The 18,774-nt window shown below is 44.3% G+C and overlaps 1 protein-coding gene across 8 annotated transcripts in view; it reads left to right on the forward strand.

The window, feature by feature from the left end:
* The window catches only part of LOC143961332 (C-myc promoter-binding protein-like), a 250,429-nt gene that overhangs the window by 203,477 nt on the left and 28,178 nt on the right, over positions 1-18,774 (forward strand). For 7 of the 8 annotated variants that reach the window (XM_077470587.1, XM_077470588.1, XM_077470593.1 and 4 more), the window contains 5 exons: positions 1,439-1,567; positions 5,165-5,278; positions 13,373-13,507; positions 15,114-16,216; positions 17,784-18,083. In XM_077470587.1, coding sequence (XP_077326713.1) covers positions 1,439-1,567; positions 5,165-5,278; positions 13,373-13,507; positions 15,114-16,216; positions 17,784-18,083 — 1,781 coding nt within the window. The remainder of the gene's footprint in view (positions 1-1,438; positions 1,568-5,164; positions 5,279-13,372; positions 13,508-15,113; positions 16,217-17,783; positions 18,084-18,774) is intronic. The other variant, XM_077470594.1, reaches the window with a different exon arrangement.

Raw genomic sequence — 18,774 nt, forward strand, 5'->3', positions numbered from 1 at the left:
AGAATCTTCTGCCCTACTTTCCAGTATCTTCACCCTGGTTTGCAACGTTCGGAGTGTCCCGGAGTGATCTCGCAGTACGTCCTCAGAGTCACCCAGCCGCCGCTCCGCCTCAGTCAGCCGGGTGCGGAACGAATCCATATCCCTTCGGACAAGGCTGATATCGAGCTGCACCGATTCGATCTTCCCCGTCAGGGTAGATTGGCAGGTGGTGATAGCCTGCATCAATGCCGCAAAATTCGACTGCTCCGAGAGCGCCGGGTCCGGATCTTCCGACGGGGACGCCATGCGGGCCGCAGGCTTCGGGTCCGGAGATAGGCCGGAGTTAGGCCGCGGCTTAGATTTGGCCGATGCGGGGGTCCTACGGCAACCGGAGCTACCCCTGCCCTTGGTCATCCCCTCCCGGGACCGTGTGCACAAGGGTAAGCTGCTCCACGAGCGGTATCTGCAGGGCTAGGAGTCAATTACAGCGGATGGTCGGCGGAGCTCTCAGCAAGTGCGTCCGCTCAGTCGGCCATCTTGGACACGCCCCCCCACCAGTGACCCTTCTTACTGCTAGGTGAGAGTGCTAACCACTACACCACTGTGCCATTATCGGACTCTCCTATTTCACTTTCCCATTTTCTAATATTTGCTATTTCATTAGGGGGTTCCGCAGGAAGTAGAAGTTTATCAATTATACATAGTTTATGGGTCATTTTTTCGCTCTATTCATAATGGTTGGAATTTAGTTAGTGGTCTATCAATCCTGGACTGCTGTCCAAAAATTTGATATGTAGTTGATGATATTGTATCCATTTATTATGATGTTTGGACCCTAATTCATGCAATTTTGGAAGTTTACCTTCTTTTAGAGTCTGAACAAGTCTTGTGTTCTCCAACCTGTTCCATTTAATAAAATGCCGTTACTGCTGGTGGAAATTCCGGGTTGGAGAACAGTGGAGTTATTGGTCCATTCATTGTGGAGAGTCCCGCCCTTTTTCCGTACTGTATCTTTTTAAATACATTTTAGGCATGTTGTGCGAATGGGAACACACAATAAATTTGACTGCAAAAGTGGAAATGCGTGTTAAAATGTAATCCTCTGTCCAGGGGCGGACTTGACTACTCATGGGCCCCCGGGCAATAGGAGAAGATTATGGGGCCCCCAGGCAGTAGATTATGGGGCCACACAATATGCATACACAGAATACATATACACACACTGAAAAGGTACTGGAGAGGTGGGGCAGCTATAATCTTGGGATTTTTTAAAAACACAGATTTTTACATACTGCCCCTGGTTTTATTGAGGCTGGCAACCCTGATGGGGCCCCTTAGTGGCATGGGGCCCTCGGGCAGTGCCCGAATGGTCAGTCCGCCCCTGCCTCTGTCTGTAAATGAGCCAGGATAGTTCTGAGTTGCATAGTGACTGTGTCCTTTTTCCTCTCTATTTTCCTAGATGGAAGTGACCTGGATGCCGTCAGCCATGGAAGTATGGACAGCTCTATAGACATGAACCCCACAGAGCAGCCGTCGTTCAGTACAGATGTAATCAGTGCCGATGCTGCCGATGACAGATCCAGTACAGGTGTGTGTGTGTGTGTGTCTTCGCTCGTGCTCTGGGGGAAGAATCGAGGAAGTAAATCCTCGCCTACACATAACTCCCCCAAAGGCTTCTGTTGCAAGACACTCTAATGGTATCCAATTAGGAAGGATTGTTATATCTAATGGTACAGCTGGGAAAATCTGAGGCAAGGATTACTATTCCTGCTGTCACTGAGCTTTCCAGCTATAGCAAAATGCCAGTAAATGAGCCAAAGGTGTCATACAATATAGCGCTAAACTGTAATGGCTAAGTAGAATACAAAATGACAAATATGATGATAATAACCGCCTTTTGGTAAATAAATGGATATGGTGAATTGAAAGAATAGTGGTGCGGTTTGTCTACAGTGGTGGACAATTCTACGTTCACACCCGAGCATTTTCAGGCAGAAAGTCGCGCGTTTTTTACCACGATTTTGCCGTGATTTTACACAGGTCAAAAGGTCGCCCATGTAAAACGCCTGTAATCTGCCAATAGAAGAAGCTTATGCACTTTTTTTGAGCTTCAGGCGTTTTTCTTCAGGCTACAAAACGCTCTGATGTGAACAGGGGGCCATTTAAATGAAAGTTATTTTGCTTGTTGGGCCTTTTTTCTGGCGTTTTACGAGCTGAAAGTGGCTCAGGTGTGAATGCAGTCTTAACCACTTGCCGACCGGCTCACGCCGATATACAAAAATTGAACAAAAAGGTCCGGATGGGCGCACTCACGAATGTGCCCATCCGGACCTTTTTGTTCAATTTTTGCATATGGTTGCATATTGAGCTGCTCCCACGCCTGGAGAGGGGAGAGATCATTAGGAAGTAGACACCTGGAGCGCGGGTTCTTCTTTTTGTTTCACGCCGATCTACGTTGGGAAAGTGGCACGTTCACGCAAAACGACGTATAGAGGACGTCTTCCCCTTTAAGGGCCGCCGGGGGCTCACCCGCGGCACAACGAGGGGGGGGGGGGGTGGGACCCGATGCATGTGGCCGATGTGCGACAGCCACCCACTATTGCGGGGACGGGAGCTAGAACGGGGGATTTGTGTGTTGAAACTCATGAATCCCTGTTCTGTCAGGGGAGAGGAGACATCGTTTGCTACAGGCATCGTTCTTTCCAGCTGGCGATTCTGTGCATGATTCTGTGCATGATGCTTGATCGTTCTTATAGGCGATGGGAGGGAACGTCATCCGATGCTTCTCCAGGCTTTCCCGTGCCTTCAGGGGCCCGGAGAAAGAATCGGCCGTCGCCGGATGACGACGATAGAGATTTCCAGTCATCTCTATCATTGTCAGAGGACCGGGCGCAACGTTATGACATCACGCCTGGGTTCCCGGAAGTAAACAAAGTCGCGGTTGCGTCTGTCAGCATGAGATCAGTGAATTTTGTTTTCTCGATCTCATGCTTTCCAGCCTAGAGGAGAGATGTGGGGTCTTGTTGACCCTGCATCTCTCCATAAAGAGGACCTGTCACGAATGATTCCTATTACAAGGGATGTTTACATTCCTTGTAATAGGAATAAAAGTGATCGTAAAAAAAAGTGTAAAAATAAAAAAATTTAAAATTTTATTTTTTATTTTTATTCTTGTATTGCAATACCAAGGCAAATAATGAAAACAATGGGGGCTTATTTACGAAAGGCAAATCCACTTTGCAGTACAAGAAGTGCAGTTGCTGTAGATCTGAGGGGGGACATGCACGGAAAATAAACAGCATTTTAGCTTGCACATGATTGGGTGAAAAAAATCAGCAGAGCTTCCCCCCATTTCAGATTTCCCCCCTCAGATCTACAGCAACCGCACTTCCAAGGGCACTTGTAGTGCAAAGTGCACTTGCCTTTTGTAAATAACCCCCTATGTATCTCAAAACCGTAGAAACCATTCAAACATATACCAGGTCAGGTGCAACAATATGTGTAGGCCGTGATGGCGTACATGACATACAATGACTACAATCGAAACTATTATAATATTGAATACTGGGCAAGAGCATTCCAAATCATTGCAAGTAGTTTTTTCTTTTTTTTTTTTTTTAAACCATGATTGTAAAGGCTCTTTTTTTCTTCTTTTTTTTTTTTTTTAATAACAAACATTTTATACTTGCCTCCTCTGTGCAGTTAAATTTGCACAGAGCAGCTCGGATCCTCCTCTTCTCGGGTGCCACTTCTTCTGTGCTCCTGGCCCCTCCCTCCTATCGCGTGCTCCCCTCAGCCAGCAGCTTTCTATGGGGGCACCCGAGCTGAGTCGGCTCTCTGTATCTATTCAGACACGGATCCCAAATCTGGCCCCGCCCCTCTCTCTCCCCTGATTGGCTGACCGATGGCAGGAGCCAATGCCGCCGCTTATGTGTCTCAGCCAATCAGGAGTGTCTGTGACATCGGAAACTTGTGGACATCACTGCAGAGAGAAGGGGCTCAGATAAGTGATTTGGGGGGGGGGGCTGCTACACACAGAAGTTTTTTTTATCTTAATGCATTGGATGAATTAAGATAAACACCTTCTTCCTTTACAACAACTCCTTTAAATCGATGGGTTTAGTTGCTTCGCTATAAGGCTCCGTTCACACCTGAGAGTACTGGAATTGCACAATTCTGCCCGCGATTCCGTCGCGTTCACAATGCCGTTATTTCTTAATAGCAACTTAAATTTTTGAGATTTTAAGATTTTGCCGCAAATTGACGCGTGATAAAACGCACTGGAATCACGGCCAAAAAAAAAAGCCCATCACCAAATGCTCTTGGCTCTGTGCCAAGATTTGGTACCTGAGCTTCTTTGGAGCGGAGGGAGGCCTATTGAAATGAATGGTGCCGGTGCAAAAAGGCTCCGCAAAAGGAAACAATTTTTAAGCGCAGGGCAGCAGCTGTCAATGCTCTATGCTCAGGTGTGAAATGGAGCCGAAGAGTCTCTGAGCTCCCGAAGTTAAAATGTTTTTTCTGTTTACATATGTTTACATATTTTTTCCAAAAGGAACTGCAGAGTTCCCTTATTACTCTTACATGTGTGCCGTCCTGGTCTCTCCTACCTCCATCTATGGCATTTGGAAGTCCAATGCCCCCCACCCCCTTTTTATACTTATTTACATATTTTTTCCATCCAGCCCCCTCCCTGCACCATTTTTGTCCTCGTAGACTGGCTGCCTGAACCCAGAAGAGGCACCCGGCTCGTGACGGCCAGGACCTGTGTTGTCACCCCTGGGTGGCAGATCACAGAAGGGCAACACTGGATCTGCTGGGCAGGTGAGTATGTCACCTGAAAACAATGCTGCACGACCGAGTGAAGTTCCTCTTTAAGTTTCCAGATGTAGACCACTGCCCATAAGGGTCTCACTCTCTCTGTTGCATTTATTATTTTTATTTTTTTTACTGTAGATTAAAATTGTTGCAACTCTAGATGAACTGGGGACCCCTGATTTGTGGTATTAGTTAAACATGAGCAGACCTCAAGCTGTTTTGCTTTTGGAGCCTCCCCCCCCCCCCCCCCCCCCCACCCAGAGATAATACAAGCCTGTGGGTGACAATGCTCACTGGGCTCAACCGATCAGTTAACCAAATAGGTAAATTTTTAACCGATTTTATATATATATTTTTTTGTTTATATTAGGTGGCCAGTCAGATCTGGGATACAGTTCACTGTCCAAAGAGGAAGTTCGCAGGGGGGCTGTACATGATATACAAGAGGAACAGGAAAACTCTCGAGGGAGTGATTCTAGCTCATGTAAGTACCGGAAATAAAACGGCTACTATGCAAATCATGGGTATTTTAAGAAGCTATTTTTTTTTTCCATGGTCGCCTTCTGCAGACATAGTTACGTCTATAACAGCAGCAATCATCCATTATTGAACTCAGAGTATGCCAGGAAATTATTGAAGGGTTATGGGAAGCAGTTCTGTCATAAAGACGGTGGAAAAGGTCTTCCCACAATAAAAGTACGAGATGACTTTTTCTGAAATGCACTTTGCCAGAAACGGTTTGCTATAGTTTACAGAGGAAGTAAACTTCCTCTTTATTCCCCTGCAAAGCATAATGGGCTAGTATGCATCACCTGCAAACGAAGCCAGCGAGGTCCCCGCTGGTGGCTGCGTTCATCTTCACCCCTCTTCCTGCCGTGGTTCTGACTGGCCGGAGTCTCGTGACATCACCCCAGCGCATGCGGGAAACAATGGCAGGGGCCCCAGAACGTGCCCTTTCTTTGGTGCGCATGTGCCGAGGACGTTGGCGCAAGCGTATATGGTAAATCTCTCCTAAACTGTGCAGGTTTAGGAGATGTTTTCCAATACCTACAGGTAAGCCTCGTTATAGGCTTACCTGTAGGTAAAAGTGGTGTGTTAGGATTTACAACCACTTTAACCCCTTGTCTATCAGTATTCAGGGAGTAGATATACTAGGACCAATTTAGACAGGAGCCAGTTAACCTACCAGCAGGTCTTTTGAGTGTGGGAGGAAACCGGAGTACCCGGAGGAAACTCGCACAGGGAAAACATGCAAACTCCAGGCAGGTAGTGCCGTGGTTGGGATAAGCACTGCAGAAATTGATGGCTTTATACAAGTACCTTAAATAAACAAATATTAATGGGAGCTGGTTTATATCACAGATGTGATTACCCCATGTGTCGCATATTCCCCCTGCTGGCCGGGCACACCCACTCTTTCCCCCTCCCCCCCCTCAGCTTTCCTCCTTTACTTTCTCGTTGGGTGTTGAGGATGTTTCAGGATGGGGAGCGAGTAAATATTTCATTTATCGGCCCCTTCCTTTTCTGAATCTGTGGTGATTCCCGGGTCTTTCCCGATTCCTCCAAGGAAACTGGCACTGTTTGTTCATTCCCTTGTGATAGCTAACTAGTTAAAGAGGAACTGCAGTCTGCTCACATAATTTGTAATAAAAAAATCTTTGCCTCTCATAGAACCTCTTATGACTTCCCTTCCTGACAAACTCTGGAGTGATAGAGAGAGCTGTGCATGATGTCCTAAGCCTAGGCTAATGACCAGGCAAGAAACGGGAAGTGGACTGTATAAGGGATTTACTGACAGAAAAAAATGTTTTACTATCCAAAGTTAAAACAACAACAAAGGCAGAAGATTTAATAGCTTAAAAGTTGAAAAAAACTACCGAAGTTCCGCTTTAAAGCGGATCTGCACTGTATCTGAGCACCACAAATTAAAAACGCTATTTAATTTTTAATATTCATAGCACCCCCCCCCCCCAATCCATGCCTCCATTCTTTATTTTACTGAAAAATCACTTTGAAAAACACCCCCCTAGTATTTCTAGCTGTGGCCATCTTGAGTAAGGGCAAATGATTCCTGTAGCATTTACTTCCTGCCTTTAGCTCAGTTATTCATGCAGGTGTTTCGTCAGATTAGGCAAGCCATCAGAATTTGTAACGGAAGTGAAGTTTCGTCGCCGCCATCTTGCTACTCCCCCCTCCCCGCACTCGTCCACAGTAAGGATACAGTGAGAAGGCGGCAAGCGGACATCTTGTTACACCCACCGGTGTCTTGCATTCCACACTTATTTTTAACTGTAAAATGAGCTTATATAGTAAAAATCAGTATTTAAAAATCCATCTGTTTAGATGTTGAATTTTAAAAGCAGCAGCAAACCTGCTGATGTCACAGGTTTGCTAATATGACAGAACACTGCTGCTTTGAAAAATCAACATCATAGGTACATAGTTAATCAGGTTGAAAAAAAGACACAAGTCCATCTAGTTCAACAATAAAAATAAATTAAAATTTCATACAATCACATATACACAAAACATCACCCACAGTTGATCCAGAGGAAGGCAAAAAAAACCCAGCCAAAGCATGATCCAATTTGCTAAAGCAGGGTAAAAAATTCCTCCCTGATCCCCCGAGAGACAATCCGATTTTCCCCGGATCAACTTTGACTATAAATGTCAGTACCCAGTTATATCCAGGCCTTTTTTAAAGCAATCTACTGAGCTGGCCAGAACCACCTGTGGAGGGAGTTGATTCCACATTTTCACAGCTCTTACTGTGAAGAAACCTTTCTGTATTTGGAGATGAAATCTCTTTTCCTCTATGTAAAGATGTGATATAAAGAGTGCCCCCTTGTCCTCTTTGTTGACCCTAAAGTGAATAACTCAACGCCATGTTCACTATATGGACCCCTTGTATATTTGTACATGTTGATCCCCCTTAATCTCCTCTTAAGAGTGAATAAATTCAATTCCTCTAATCTTTCCTCATAGCTGAGCTCCTCCATGCTTCTTATCAGTTTGGTTGCCCTTCTCTGCACTTTCTCCAGTTCCCCGATATCCTTTTTGAGAACTGGAGCCCAAAACTGAACTGCATATTCCAGATGAGGTCTTACTAATGATTTGTAGATTTGTCTCTCTTTCTCTCTCTTTCTCTCTCTTTCTCTCTCTCGTCCATACCTCTCCTAATACAAGAAAGGACTTTGGTCGCTTTGGAAACCGCAGCTTGGACATTGCATGTTATTTATGAGCTTATGATCTACCAAAACCCCCAGATCCTTCTCCACTGTGGATTCCCCCAGTTGTACTCCCCCTAGTATGTATGATGCATATTCTTAGCCCCCAAGTGCAACTTTACATTTATCAACATTAAACCTCATCTGTCACATAGTTGCCCAATTAGACAGAGCATTGAGGTCGGCTTGTAAATTGGAGAAATCCTGTAAGGACGTTATTCCACTGCATAGCTCGGTGTCATCTGCAAAGACGGAAATGTTACTTTTGATCCCAGACCAGATATAATTTATAAAGTAATTAAAAAGTAAGGGTCCCAGCACTGAACCTTGGGGTACACCACTGATAACCTTCGATCATTCAGAGTAATGCCCTGTACACACAATTGGACTTTTACACATGAGCCGTGTGTGGGGAACTGTATCCAACGCTTTTGCAAAATCCAAGTATACCACGTCCACTGCCACTCCTCTGTCCAAGGTTTTACTTACCTTCTCATAAAAAGAAATCAGATTTGACAACTTCTGTCTTTCATGAATCCATGCTGTCTGTTGCTTAAAATATTTCTTTCCAACAAGAACTCATCTATGTGGTCTTTTATTAACCACTTGAGACCCGCGCTATAGCCGAATGACGGCTACAGCGCGGATCTCCTTTTCCGGGACTAAGTCTATTGACGTAGTCCCGTGCACGAGCAGCCTGCGCGCCCCCTGAGGGGCGCGCGCGGCGCGCTCTGTGATCGGCGAGTCTATGAGACTCGCCTGATCACCGATCAGAGCAAGGGGTCGATCCCGACCCCTTATCACGTGATCAGCTGTCAGCCAATGACAGCTGATCATGTGATATAACGGAGCCGGTAATCGGCTATTATTCCTCCTCGCAGTGACAGCGCGAGGAGAAAAAAAAAGACCTGATCACCGACGGCCGTGATCGGGACATTAGTCCCGATGATGGCCAGCCCTGCCAGTGCCCACCTGCCCCCTCATCAATAAAGGTGATTAAAAAATAAGTGCCCCCCGTTAGTGCCACCCAGCAGTGCCCACAGTGCCACCCAGCAGTGCCCACAATCTGCCTCAACAAAGGTGCTGCACCCCAGTGCCACATATCCGTGCCCATCAGTGTCGTCTACCAGTGCCCAGCAGTGCCACCTATCAGTGCCCATCAGTCCCATCTATCAGTGGTACCTATCAGTGCCCCTTAGTGCCACCCATCTGTGCCACCCATCCGTGCCCATCTTTGACCATCGGTCCCGCCTTATCTGTGCCTATTAGTGCCACTTTAACTATGCCTATCAGTGCCCACCAGTGCAGCCTATCAGTGCCCACCAGTGCAGCCTATCAGTGCCGCCTCATCAGCGCACTTCAATGAAGGAGAAAAATGACCTGTTTGCAAAATTTTATAACAAACTATTAAACATGATTTTTTTGTTTAGCAAAAAATAAAACTCCCAGCTGTAATTAAATACCAACAAAAAAAAGCTCTATTTGTGGCAAAAAAAATGATAAAAATTTCATTTGGGTACAGTGTTGTATGCCCGCGCAATTGTCATTCAAAGTGCATCAGCGCTGAAAGCTGAAAATTGGTCTGGACAGGAGGGGGGTTTAAGTGCCCAGTAAGCAAGTGGTTAAACTCTCCAATATCTTCCGAACTATAGAAGTTGCACAAACAGGTCTATAGTTACTTGGTAAAGACTTTTTAAAAATGGGCACCACATTGGCCCTGCGCCAATCCAGTGGCACCATTCCAGTCATTAAAAAGTCCCTAACAATTACCATATTTATCGGCGTATAACACGCACTTTTTCCCCCTTAAAATTGGAGGAAAGTCGTGGGTGCGTGTTATACGCCGATCCCCACTGTCTGCGAGTCAAAAATACCGAGAGCGGCCGAAAAATACCGAGCCGATTGCTCGGCTCCGCTCGTAGTCCCGCCTCCCTGCTGTTTTTCTAGCGAGCGCTGCCGAAAAAGACCAAGCCGACTGTACTGTGGTACTGGGCGGGACTGCGAGCGGAGCCCAGCCGAATACACAGTACAGACGGCTCGGTCTTTTTCGGCAGCGCTCGCTAGAGAAACAGCAGGGAGGCGGGACTACGAGCGGAGCCGAGCAAGTCGACTCGGTCTTTTTCGGCGGAGCTCGGTCTGTCTCGGCAGCGGGAAATTTAAACATGGGCAAGGCTGCAAATGGCGCTGGCCAAGCTGCAAATGACACTGCAAAGCTGCAAATGACACTGCAAAGCTGCAAATGACACTGCAAAGCTGCAAACAGCGCTGGGCAAGCTGCAAATGACACTGATCATTCTGCAATGATGGACAAGGCTGCAGATGCACACTGATAAGACTGCATTGACGGGCATTTAAATGTAAGTTTTTTTTTTTTCCCTTAAACTTCCCTCCTAAAACTTTTTTCCTTAAAATGCCCTCCTAAACTTGGGGTGCGTGTTATACGCTGGTGCGTGTTATACCCCGATAAATACGGTAGATGCAGAGCTTTTAGGATCCATGGGTGGATGCCATCAGGTCCAGGTGCTTTATCCACCTTTATTCTGTCTAAATATTTCTGGACCCTATCCCTTTTTGAGCCATTGTGGATCATCACTACCACCCACAATATGGACATGAGCTCCCCCATGCTACTTTGTATACACAGAGCTGAAGAATGTGTTTTTAATAAATTTGCCTTTTCTTTGTCCCCAGTCACCCGCTCTAGATTATTTTATAAAGGGCCTACATGTTCAGACCGGACCTTTTTTACTATTAATATATTTGAGGAATGTTTTGGGACTTTTCCTTTCTTTTGCAATCTGTCGTTCGTATTGATTTTTTGCGTCGTTGATTTCCTTTTTACATATTCCGTTTTATTCTTTGTAACATTTAACCACTTAACCCCCGGACCATTTCGCTGGCCAAAGACCAGAGCACTTTTTGCGATTCGGCACATTAACTGACAATTGCGCGGTTGTGCAATGTGGCTTTTTTTTTTTTTCTGGACAAATAGGTCTTTCATTAGGCAGTAAATGCCAATGGATATCTCCTGATTTTTTTTTTTTTTTTTTTTATATTACCAAACGGAAACGATTGGCCTATTTGCATGCATGCTTTTGGAAACGCACTGCAACTGGATCGCATGATACTTCTGTACTTCTGTACCATGCGATCCAGTGCAGGCACACACACTGCATTTGTGACCTGCGTTTTGGGCGTCCTTAACCACTTCAATACCGGGCACTTAAACACCTTCCTGCCCAGACCAATTTTGAGCTTTCAGCGCTGTCGCACTTTGAATGACAATTGCGCGGTCATGCTACACTGTACCCAAATGAAATTTTTATCATTTTTTCCCCACAAATAGAGCTTTCTTTTGGTGGTATTTGATCACCTCTACGGTTTTTATTTTTTGCGCTACAAATAAAAAAAATACCGAAAATTTTGAAAAAAAACGTTTTTTTTGTTTCAGTTTCAAAACTTTGTAAATAAGTACGTTTTCTCCTTCACTGATGGGCACTGATGGGGCTACACTGATGGGCACTAATAAGGTGGCACTGATGGGCACCAATGTGGCACCAATGAAGTGGCACTGATAGGCGGCACTGATGGGCGACACGGATGGGCGACACGGACGGACACTGATAGGTGGCACAAATTGGCACAGATGGGCGGCACAGATGGGCGGCACGGATGGGCGGCACAGGTGGGCATTGATAGGCGGCACAGGTGGGCATGGATAGGCGGCACAGGTGGGCACTCATAGGCGGCACAGGTGGGCACTCATAGGCGGCACAGGTGGGCACTCATAGGCGGCACAGGTGGGCACTCATAGGCGGCACAGGTGGGCACTCATAGGCGGCATCGGTGTTATAGTAATGGATGCCAATCAGTGCCAAACAATAATGCATGCCAATCAGTGATGCCCATTGTGGCCACTGATTGGCATCCATTATGGGCACTGATTGGCACCCATTGTGCTGACTGGCACCCTGGTGGTCTAGGGAGGATTATGGATTTTTATTACCTTTTCCCTGGTGGTCTAGTGGTGTCCCTGGTGGTCCAGTGTGGGCATCCTTGGGGGGGCTGTGCTGATAATTGATCAGCACAGACCCCCCCTGTCAGAGGAGCAGCCGATCGGCTCTCCTCTACTCGCGTCTGACAGACGCGAGTGAGGGAAAGCCGATCACCGGCTCTTCCCATTTACACTGTGATCAGCCGTGATTGGACACGGCTGATCACATGGTAAAGAGTCTCCGTCGGAGACTCTTTACCGAGATCGTAGTTGCCGGGTGTCAGACTGACACCCCGCAACAACGATCGCCGCGATGCGTGCCCCCGGGGGCGCGCAGCGGCTCATAATCCTAATCACGTCATATGACGTCCGGTTAGGATTATGAAACCACTTTGCCGCCGTCAATTTGTAATGGGGCGGGCGGCAAGTGGTTAACTTAACCACTTAAGGACGGTAAGGATTTTCCCCCTTAATGACCAGGCCATTTTTTGCGATACGGCACTGCGTCGCTTTAACTGACAATTGCGCGGTCTTGTGGCGCTTCACCCAAACAAAATTGAGGTTGATTTTTTTTTGCGGTTTTTATTTTTTGCGCTATAAACCAAAAAAAGCGATAATTTTGAAGAAAGCGCATTATTTTTTACTTTTTGCTCTAATAAATATCCTCAGTTTAGGGCCGATATGTATTCTTCTACATATTTTTGGTAAAAATAAAAAAAAATCGCAATAAGCGTATATTGATTGGTTTGCGCAAAAGTTATAGCGTCTACAAAATAGGGGATAGTTTTATGGAATAACACAGGGAAAAATCATTGAACACATTTATTTCTGAACTTATTTGGCTTGGTGTCTTTGTATGTATGGATTGCATGGGTTGTTACCGGCATGTGGTGTAAATTTCATGTCACTAGCACCTTTACAAATAGAATTTCCAAGAAAAACGGTGACGTGTTCAATGCTTATTTTAATATATATATATATGTATATATGTATATATATATGTGTGTGTGTGTGTGTGTGTGTGTGTGTGTGTGTGTGTATATGTATATTTTCTTTATTTTTTTTTTATATTTTTTTTTTAAAAGGTAAAATAAAAAAACTGTGGTGATCAAATGCCACCAAAAGAAAGCTTTACTATATGTGTGAAAGAAATTATATAAATTTCGTTTGAGTACAGTGTTGCATGACCGTGCAATTACCAGTTAAAATAGTTTTAGTGCTGAATAGCAAAAAAAAAAAGGCCTGGTGATGAAAGGGGGGGTAAAATCTTCCAGAGTGTTTGAGTGCTAAATCGACAATGTATCCTGATTAGAGAACACTTTGTAAAAATATCTTTTCTGATCTGTTTTATACTCAGTGTCGGAATCGGAAAGCTCTAAGGGCAGTAGAGAAGGTCTCCCACAGCTGCTGAGTCCTGGTTCCGATAAAGTCACCAAGCCTATTGTTCGAAAAGATGTCAAAGTAGAGAACGCGGCTGATGCGGTCATAGATAGTAAGTGGAATATGATGTATTATGTTGTCTATGAGATCACACACCGCCTATGGAGGCCTGGACAAAAAATCTATCTATCCAAGATTTAATTAATTTTGTTTTTGTTTTTTTAGTAATGATCTCCGCAATATACAGTGTGATTTGGCCTTCGTTCTCACTGAATGCGGCATTGAAATCGTTCATCTGTACTTGCATGATTTCAAACCCACATTTCAGTCCGACTTCGGGGGTGGCTTGAAAGACATCTATGCGGGTTCATGCACAGATGTCTATTGAAATCGCACCCCCCCCCCCCCTTAGTCGCCAAAAGAAGTGCATGAACTACTTTTGGAAAGTATCACTGGATTTGATTAACAGCAATCTGTCCAATAAGGAGAGAGACGGAGCATCGCTGGATCGGATCGGGCTCAAGTAAGAAAAAAGGTGGGGGGAGCTGTAGCACAGAAGGCTTTTCACCTAAATGCATAGAAGGCATTAAAGTGAGAAACCTTGAGACCGTACAACCACTTTAAAAAGTGAACCTATTCCCCCAAAAAAGAAGACCTACCGTGATTTTCGGGGATGGCTGCAATATAAGCCCTACCCCGAAAATAAGCCCTAGTTAAAGTCCTTAAACACTAAAAACATTGCATTCGTTTTGTAAAAAGATTATATAATGTGTAGTGTATCTTCCTTGTGTAACTTTATTGTGGAAAATACCTTATTTACAGTGCTGCTGGGCGCTCACGTGACCCGCCAGAGATTTTTATTTTTTTTTCCTCTTCTCCCGCCTGACGTCAGTGGCCCCTCACCCTGCAATGCTCGGAGCAGGGCTTAAGTCAGCGGGGCTCTCGGCCCCTCACTCTGCAGTATTCAGAGCGGGAAAGAGGAGCTCCGGCGGGTCACGTGAGCGCCCAGCGTTGTAAATAAGGTATTTTACACAATAAAGTTACACAAGAAGAAGCACGGCACATTATATAATAATTTTAAGGAACAGATTACATAATTTTACAAGGCCTTAAACCAAGGTTTTGGGATTACAGCCTTCCATAATGCTGACTCCTGAGCTGACAAGGGAAGAGAAGACAGGGGACACAAACTTTTTTTTAAAAACATTTTATTGTTTTATTCCATGTTTTTCAGAACATAAAGGGGGTAACTCTATCATGCATTAAATGATCAGAATCTATTTTATTTTTTTTCCCCAGAAGATGATTTTAATAAAAGTAGATTATTGTACATACCCTAAATAGGACATCCCCTGAAAATAAGCCCTAGTGCAGTGATGGCAAATCTTGGCACCCCAGATGTTTTGGAACTACATTTCCCATGATGCTCATGTACTCTGCAGTGTAGCTGAGCATCATGGGAAATGTAGTTCCAAAACATCTGGGGTGCCAAGGTTTGCCATCACTGCCCTAGTGTGTTTTTTGTAGCAAAAAATGAATATACCCTGTGTTATTTTCGGAGAAACAAGGTATGAGTGGCACTGTAAATTGGCTGTTTTGTTGCGTCTTCTGTACCAACAACCCCCATCAGGAGACCGTAGGGTGGTCCTTGCTTTGTAAAATGAGACGCCTGGTGCATAGACACCCACAAGGTCCAACCTCTTCTGTCTTCATTTCAGGTAACCCGGCAGGTCTTCTTTTTGCCCCCTGCTTTGAGGACACCAGAGAGCGTGAGATATACCAAAGCTGGAGTTTACGAAGGAGACACAAGAGTGCTATGGAACCTACCTTGAAAAGTCAGTTAGAATGGGAATCGAGGAACAGGCACTTGAGTGGAGAAAATCTTGCAGTGCTGTTGGTTGGTGGGAACGCTGGACAAACTGAGTCGGGAAAAATGCTGGACAAATTGGGCGCCGACGCAAAAATACTTAGCGGAGCTTTCAAAAAGAGTATCCCTCGTCCAAAGACTCTGGACATCAAAAGCAACTCTGTGAGCAAGGAAAGCGCTGGTGTGACCAAGCAGTGGAGTGACGATGACTCTCCGGTTGGAGAAGGGTACAATGACAAAGTAGATTCCCCGGTGATTTTTGACCTGGAAGATCTGGACAATGACACTGTTGAAAACAAACCAGTCAACAAAAGGGAGCCGAAGGCTCAGCTGAGAGAGAGGAGCATGAGTACAAACTCAACCGCATCAATGTTTGTTGCCAAGCCTGTGGAAAAGACAGATGTAAAAGTTGGATTAGATCCCCTGTCAATGCTGGCAGCCACAACCGGCCAGGAAGAGGAAACGGAGGAGGTGGTGGATAACAAAGGTCTTCTGACACCATCTGCTAAAAGGGACCTGGCAGAGGAAATAGAGATGTACATGAATATGAGCAGCCCGTTGACTAGCAGAGCCCCCAGCATGGACTTGCAGAGAAACGCTTCTGACCAGTACAAAAGTTCTAAATCTATACCTCTATGCCGGCGGTCCAGCCTCCCCTCAACACCCCCACAGGCACCTAGATTAATTAAGTCAAAAACGTACTACTCAAAGCCTGAGGAGCGACACAGAGGCCGGCTCTGGTCCTCCCCGGGATATGCTGCCAGCAGTCCGCAGAGAGAGCAACCTCCGGACTTGGCCCTGGCCATGATGTCTCCAACATCCTTTAATTTTGACACGCTCCTCACGCCTAAGCTGGATGTGCTGAAGACCAGTATGTTCACTGCTGGGAAAGGTGTTGCTGAGAAGGCCACGAAGTGGTACTCGAAGATAGCCAACTATGCTGGACCCATAAAAGTGAGTTTTGTCATCTGGAGGTTTGATTTGCTTTCTAGTCTAGACAAACAATCTCTTCCAATGAGCTGTTATAGGTTACTTTAGATTCCTATGATATATAAAATGCATGTTAGAGATATTATCAATAACTTATCGTTCCCAGTAGATTAAAAGTGCAATTCCAGTAATGGATACATTGTTACATTCCAACAATACACGATCCCTTTTGCTGCCAGGTCCATACGTCATGCGGACCTGAGTGCAGGGGGGTTTTACACACGCTGAGTGTGTGTATATCTGACAAGCCGACTTCTGGCAGCCTGTCACCAAAAAGATCATCACATTGGGGACTTTTTGTCCCCTTTGTGATAAAATAAAAGTTAAAGCTGAATTCCAACCTTTAATATAAACTTTAGTCTGTTTGGGCCAAGCTTGTTTTTGTAACTGTAATTAAAAGATTTTTTTTTTGAATAATATATATATATATATAGTATTAAAAAAATATATATATATATATATATATATATATATATATATATATATATATATATATTTATTTATTTATTTATTTATTTATTTATTTTTTTTTTTTTTTTTTTTAATGTTATCCTTAGTATGACCAGGTCATCCTAAATTCTTAGACCCCTTTCACACTGAGCCAGTTTACAAGCGTTTAAGCGCTAGAAATGGCGCCTGAAAACTGCCTCCCATTCACTTCAATGAGTGCTTTCACACTGGGGTGGTGCGCTTGCAGGACGGTAAAAAAAAAAGTCCTGCAAGCAGCAGCTTTGAGGCAGGTTTGGAGTGCTATAAATAGAGCTCCAAATACACCCTGCCCACTGAAATGAATAAAAGCGCCGCAAAACGCGCCCCCGAAAAGCTCTGCGAAAGCCACGCAAAAAACGTCTGGGGCTTTTGCGCTGTTTCAGCGGCGCTTCAGTGTGAAAATGGCCTTAGCCAAATAGCAATTTCACAAAAAAGAAAAAAATAATAAAAAATGGAGGAGGAGCATAAAAAAAAGAAAAAAAAAAAAAGATGGCACGGGGGGTGGGCATTGGAGCGTACAGCTTAGGTTTGTTGATCTTATCAAACCAACAAAAACTATCTTGGCAATAAAAGAAAAAATAAATAAATCCTCTTTCCTCCTTTGTTCTTAAACGCGTGTGTGTGTGTGTGTGTGTGTGTGTGTGTGTGTGTATATGTGTATATATATATATATAATTTAATATTATTCAATATTAATATTATATTTAAAAAAAAAAGTGATTTAAATTTAAGTGTATCAACAATCGCCCACCAAGCCATCCATGCTATCTTAAACTCTCCTGTTTTTTTTTACTTTTCCTGATCAATCGTAATCATCCTTATAAGTTCGCCCAAAATTTCAAACCATTCCCCCAGAGTAGGGACCACTTCTAGCTTCCAAGGAGGAATAAGTTGCTGGGCAGGAATTAGGGGGAAAAAAATAAAAAAAATTTTTTTTTTTAAATGCAGTTTTAAAAAAAACGTATCTTATGTGTCTACCTTCTTACATTGGGGACAATAGCCCCGCGTTCCATTATAAGCTGACATGTTCTGTCTTACGCAGGATCAGAATTCTGACAGAGCCAGCCTTTCTTCGGGGGGTGCTGGAGATGTAGAATCGTTTTCCATCAATGAAGATGACTTTGAAGGCATTACCTCTCCTCGTGACAACGACCTTTCCGCTGGTAACAGCTCGGTGGGAATGAGTAGGACCAGCCTGGAGAGCAACACTTCCCAAGAGGGAGCATCTAAGCAGCTCTACCACAGCGGTTCCCCTTCCAGAACGCCGCAGAACTACAAGTCTGAGATCCTAGCTTCCTGCAATTCCAGTAGTACGAGTGTCTTCCAGAACTATGCTATGGAGGTACATTATTCTTATTTTTTCATCTTCCTAAAAACAAATAAAAACAGGAGTTCATATTATGAGTGAGGTACTATAGAAAAAAAAAAAACTTTAACTGGCAATTGTGCAGTCATGCAACCCTGTACATAAATATCTATCTAAAACACACCGACACAATTGTTTCTGGGCTGTACACACAACAAATAACATACACATATGTGATATCACTGTGATCGCCAGGAATTGGAAAATTTAGTTTTTGGGGTGCGTTTTGCTGAGGTTCTGGTAATAGCAAAAATATATAATATACTATATTGGATATATTAAATATTTTATATCTAATTAAATATATTATCTAATTAAATTATTTTTGGCCATTTTTCCTTTGGTAAAAAAAAAAAAAATCAGGTCATATGTAATATTATTTATCACCAAATGAAAGCCCTATCTTTTTTTGAAGAAAAAAAAAAAAAAACAGTATAATTCACCTGAAGACTCTAATTCTTTGCATTGATATGTCCTGCCGAACACAGATCGCGGTAAAAAGCCAATCAGCTGCTCTTTACCACATGGTCAGCTATGCCCAATCACAGCTAATCACGATGTTAGTAGATGCCGGTTATCTTCACTGCTCCTTCTCACGCGTGAAGAGGAGAAAAAAGTTGATAATCAGCTTCTGCCAACCCATGCCCACCACTGCTGCCAATCAGTG

The sequence above is a fragment of the Lithobates pipiens genome, unplaced genomic scaffold (genome assembly GCF_037356315.1).
Source record: "Lithobates pipiens isolate NorthernLeopardFrog02 unplaced genomic scaffold, aLitPip1_a1.2 Scaffold_8, whole genome shotgun sequence".
Classification (NCBI taxonomy): domain Eukaryota; kingdom Metazoa; phylum Chordata; class Amphibia; order Anura; family Ranidae; genus Lithobates; species Lithobates pipiens.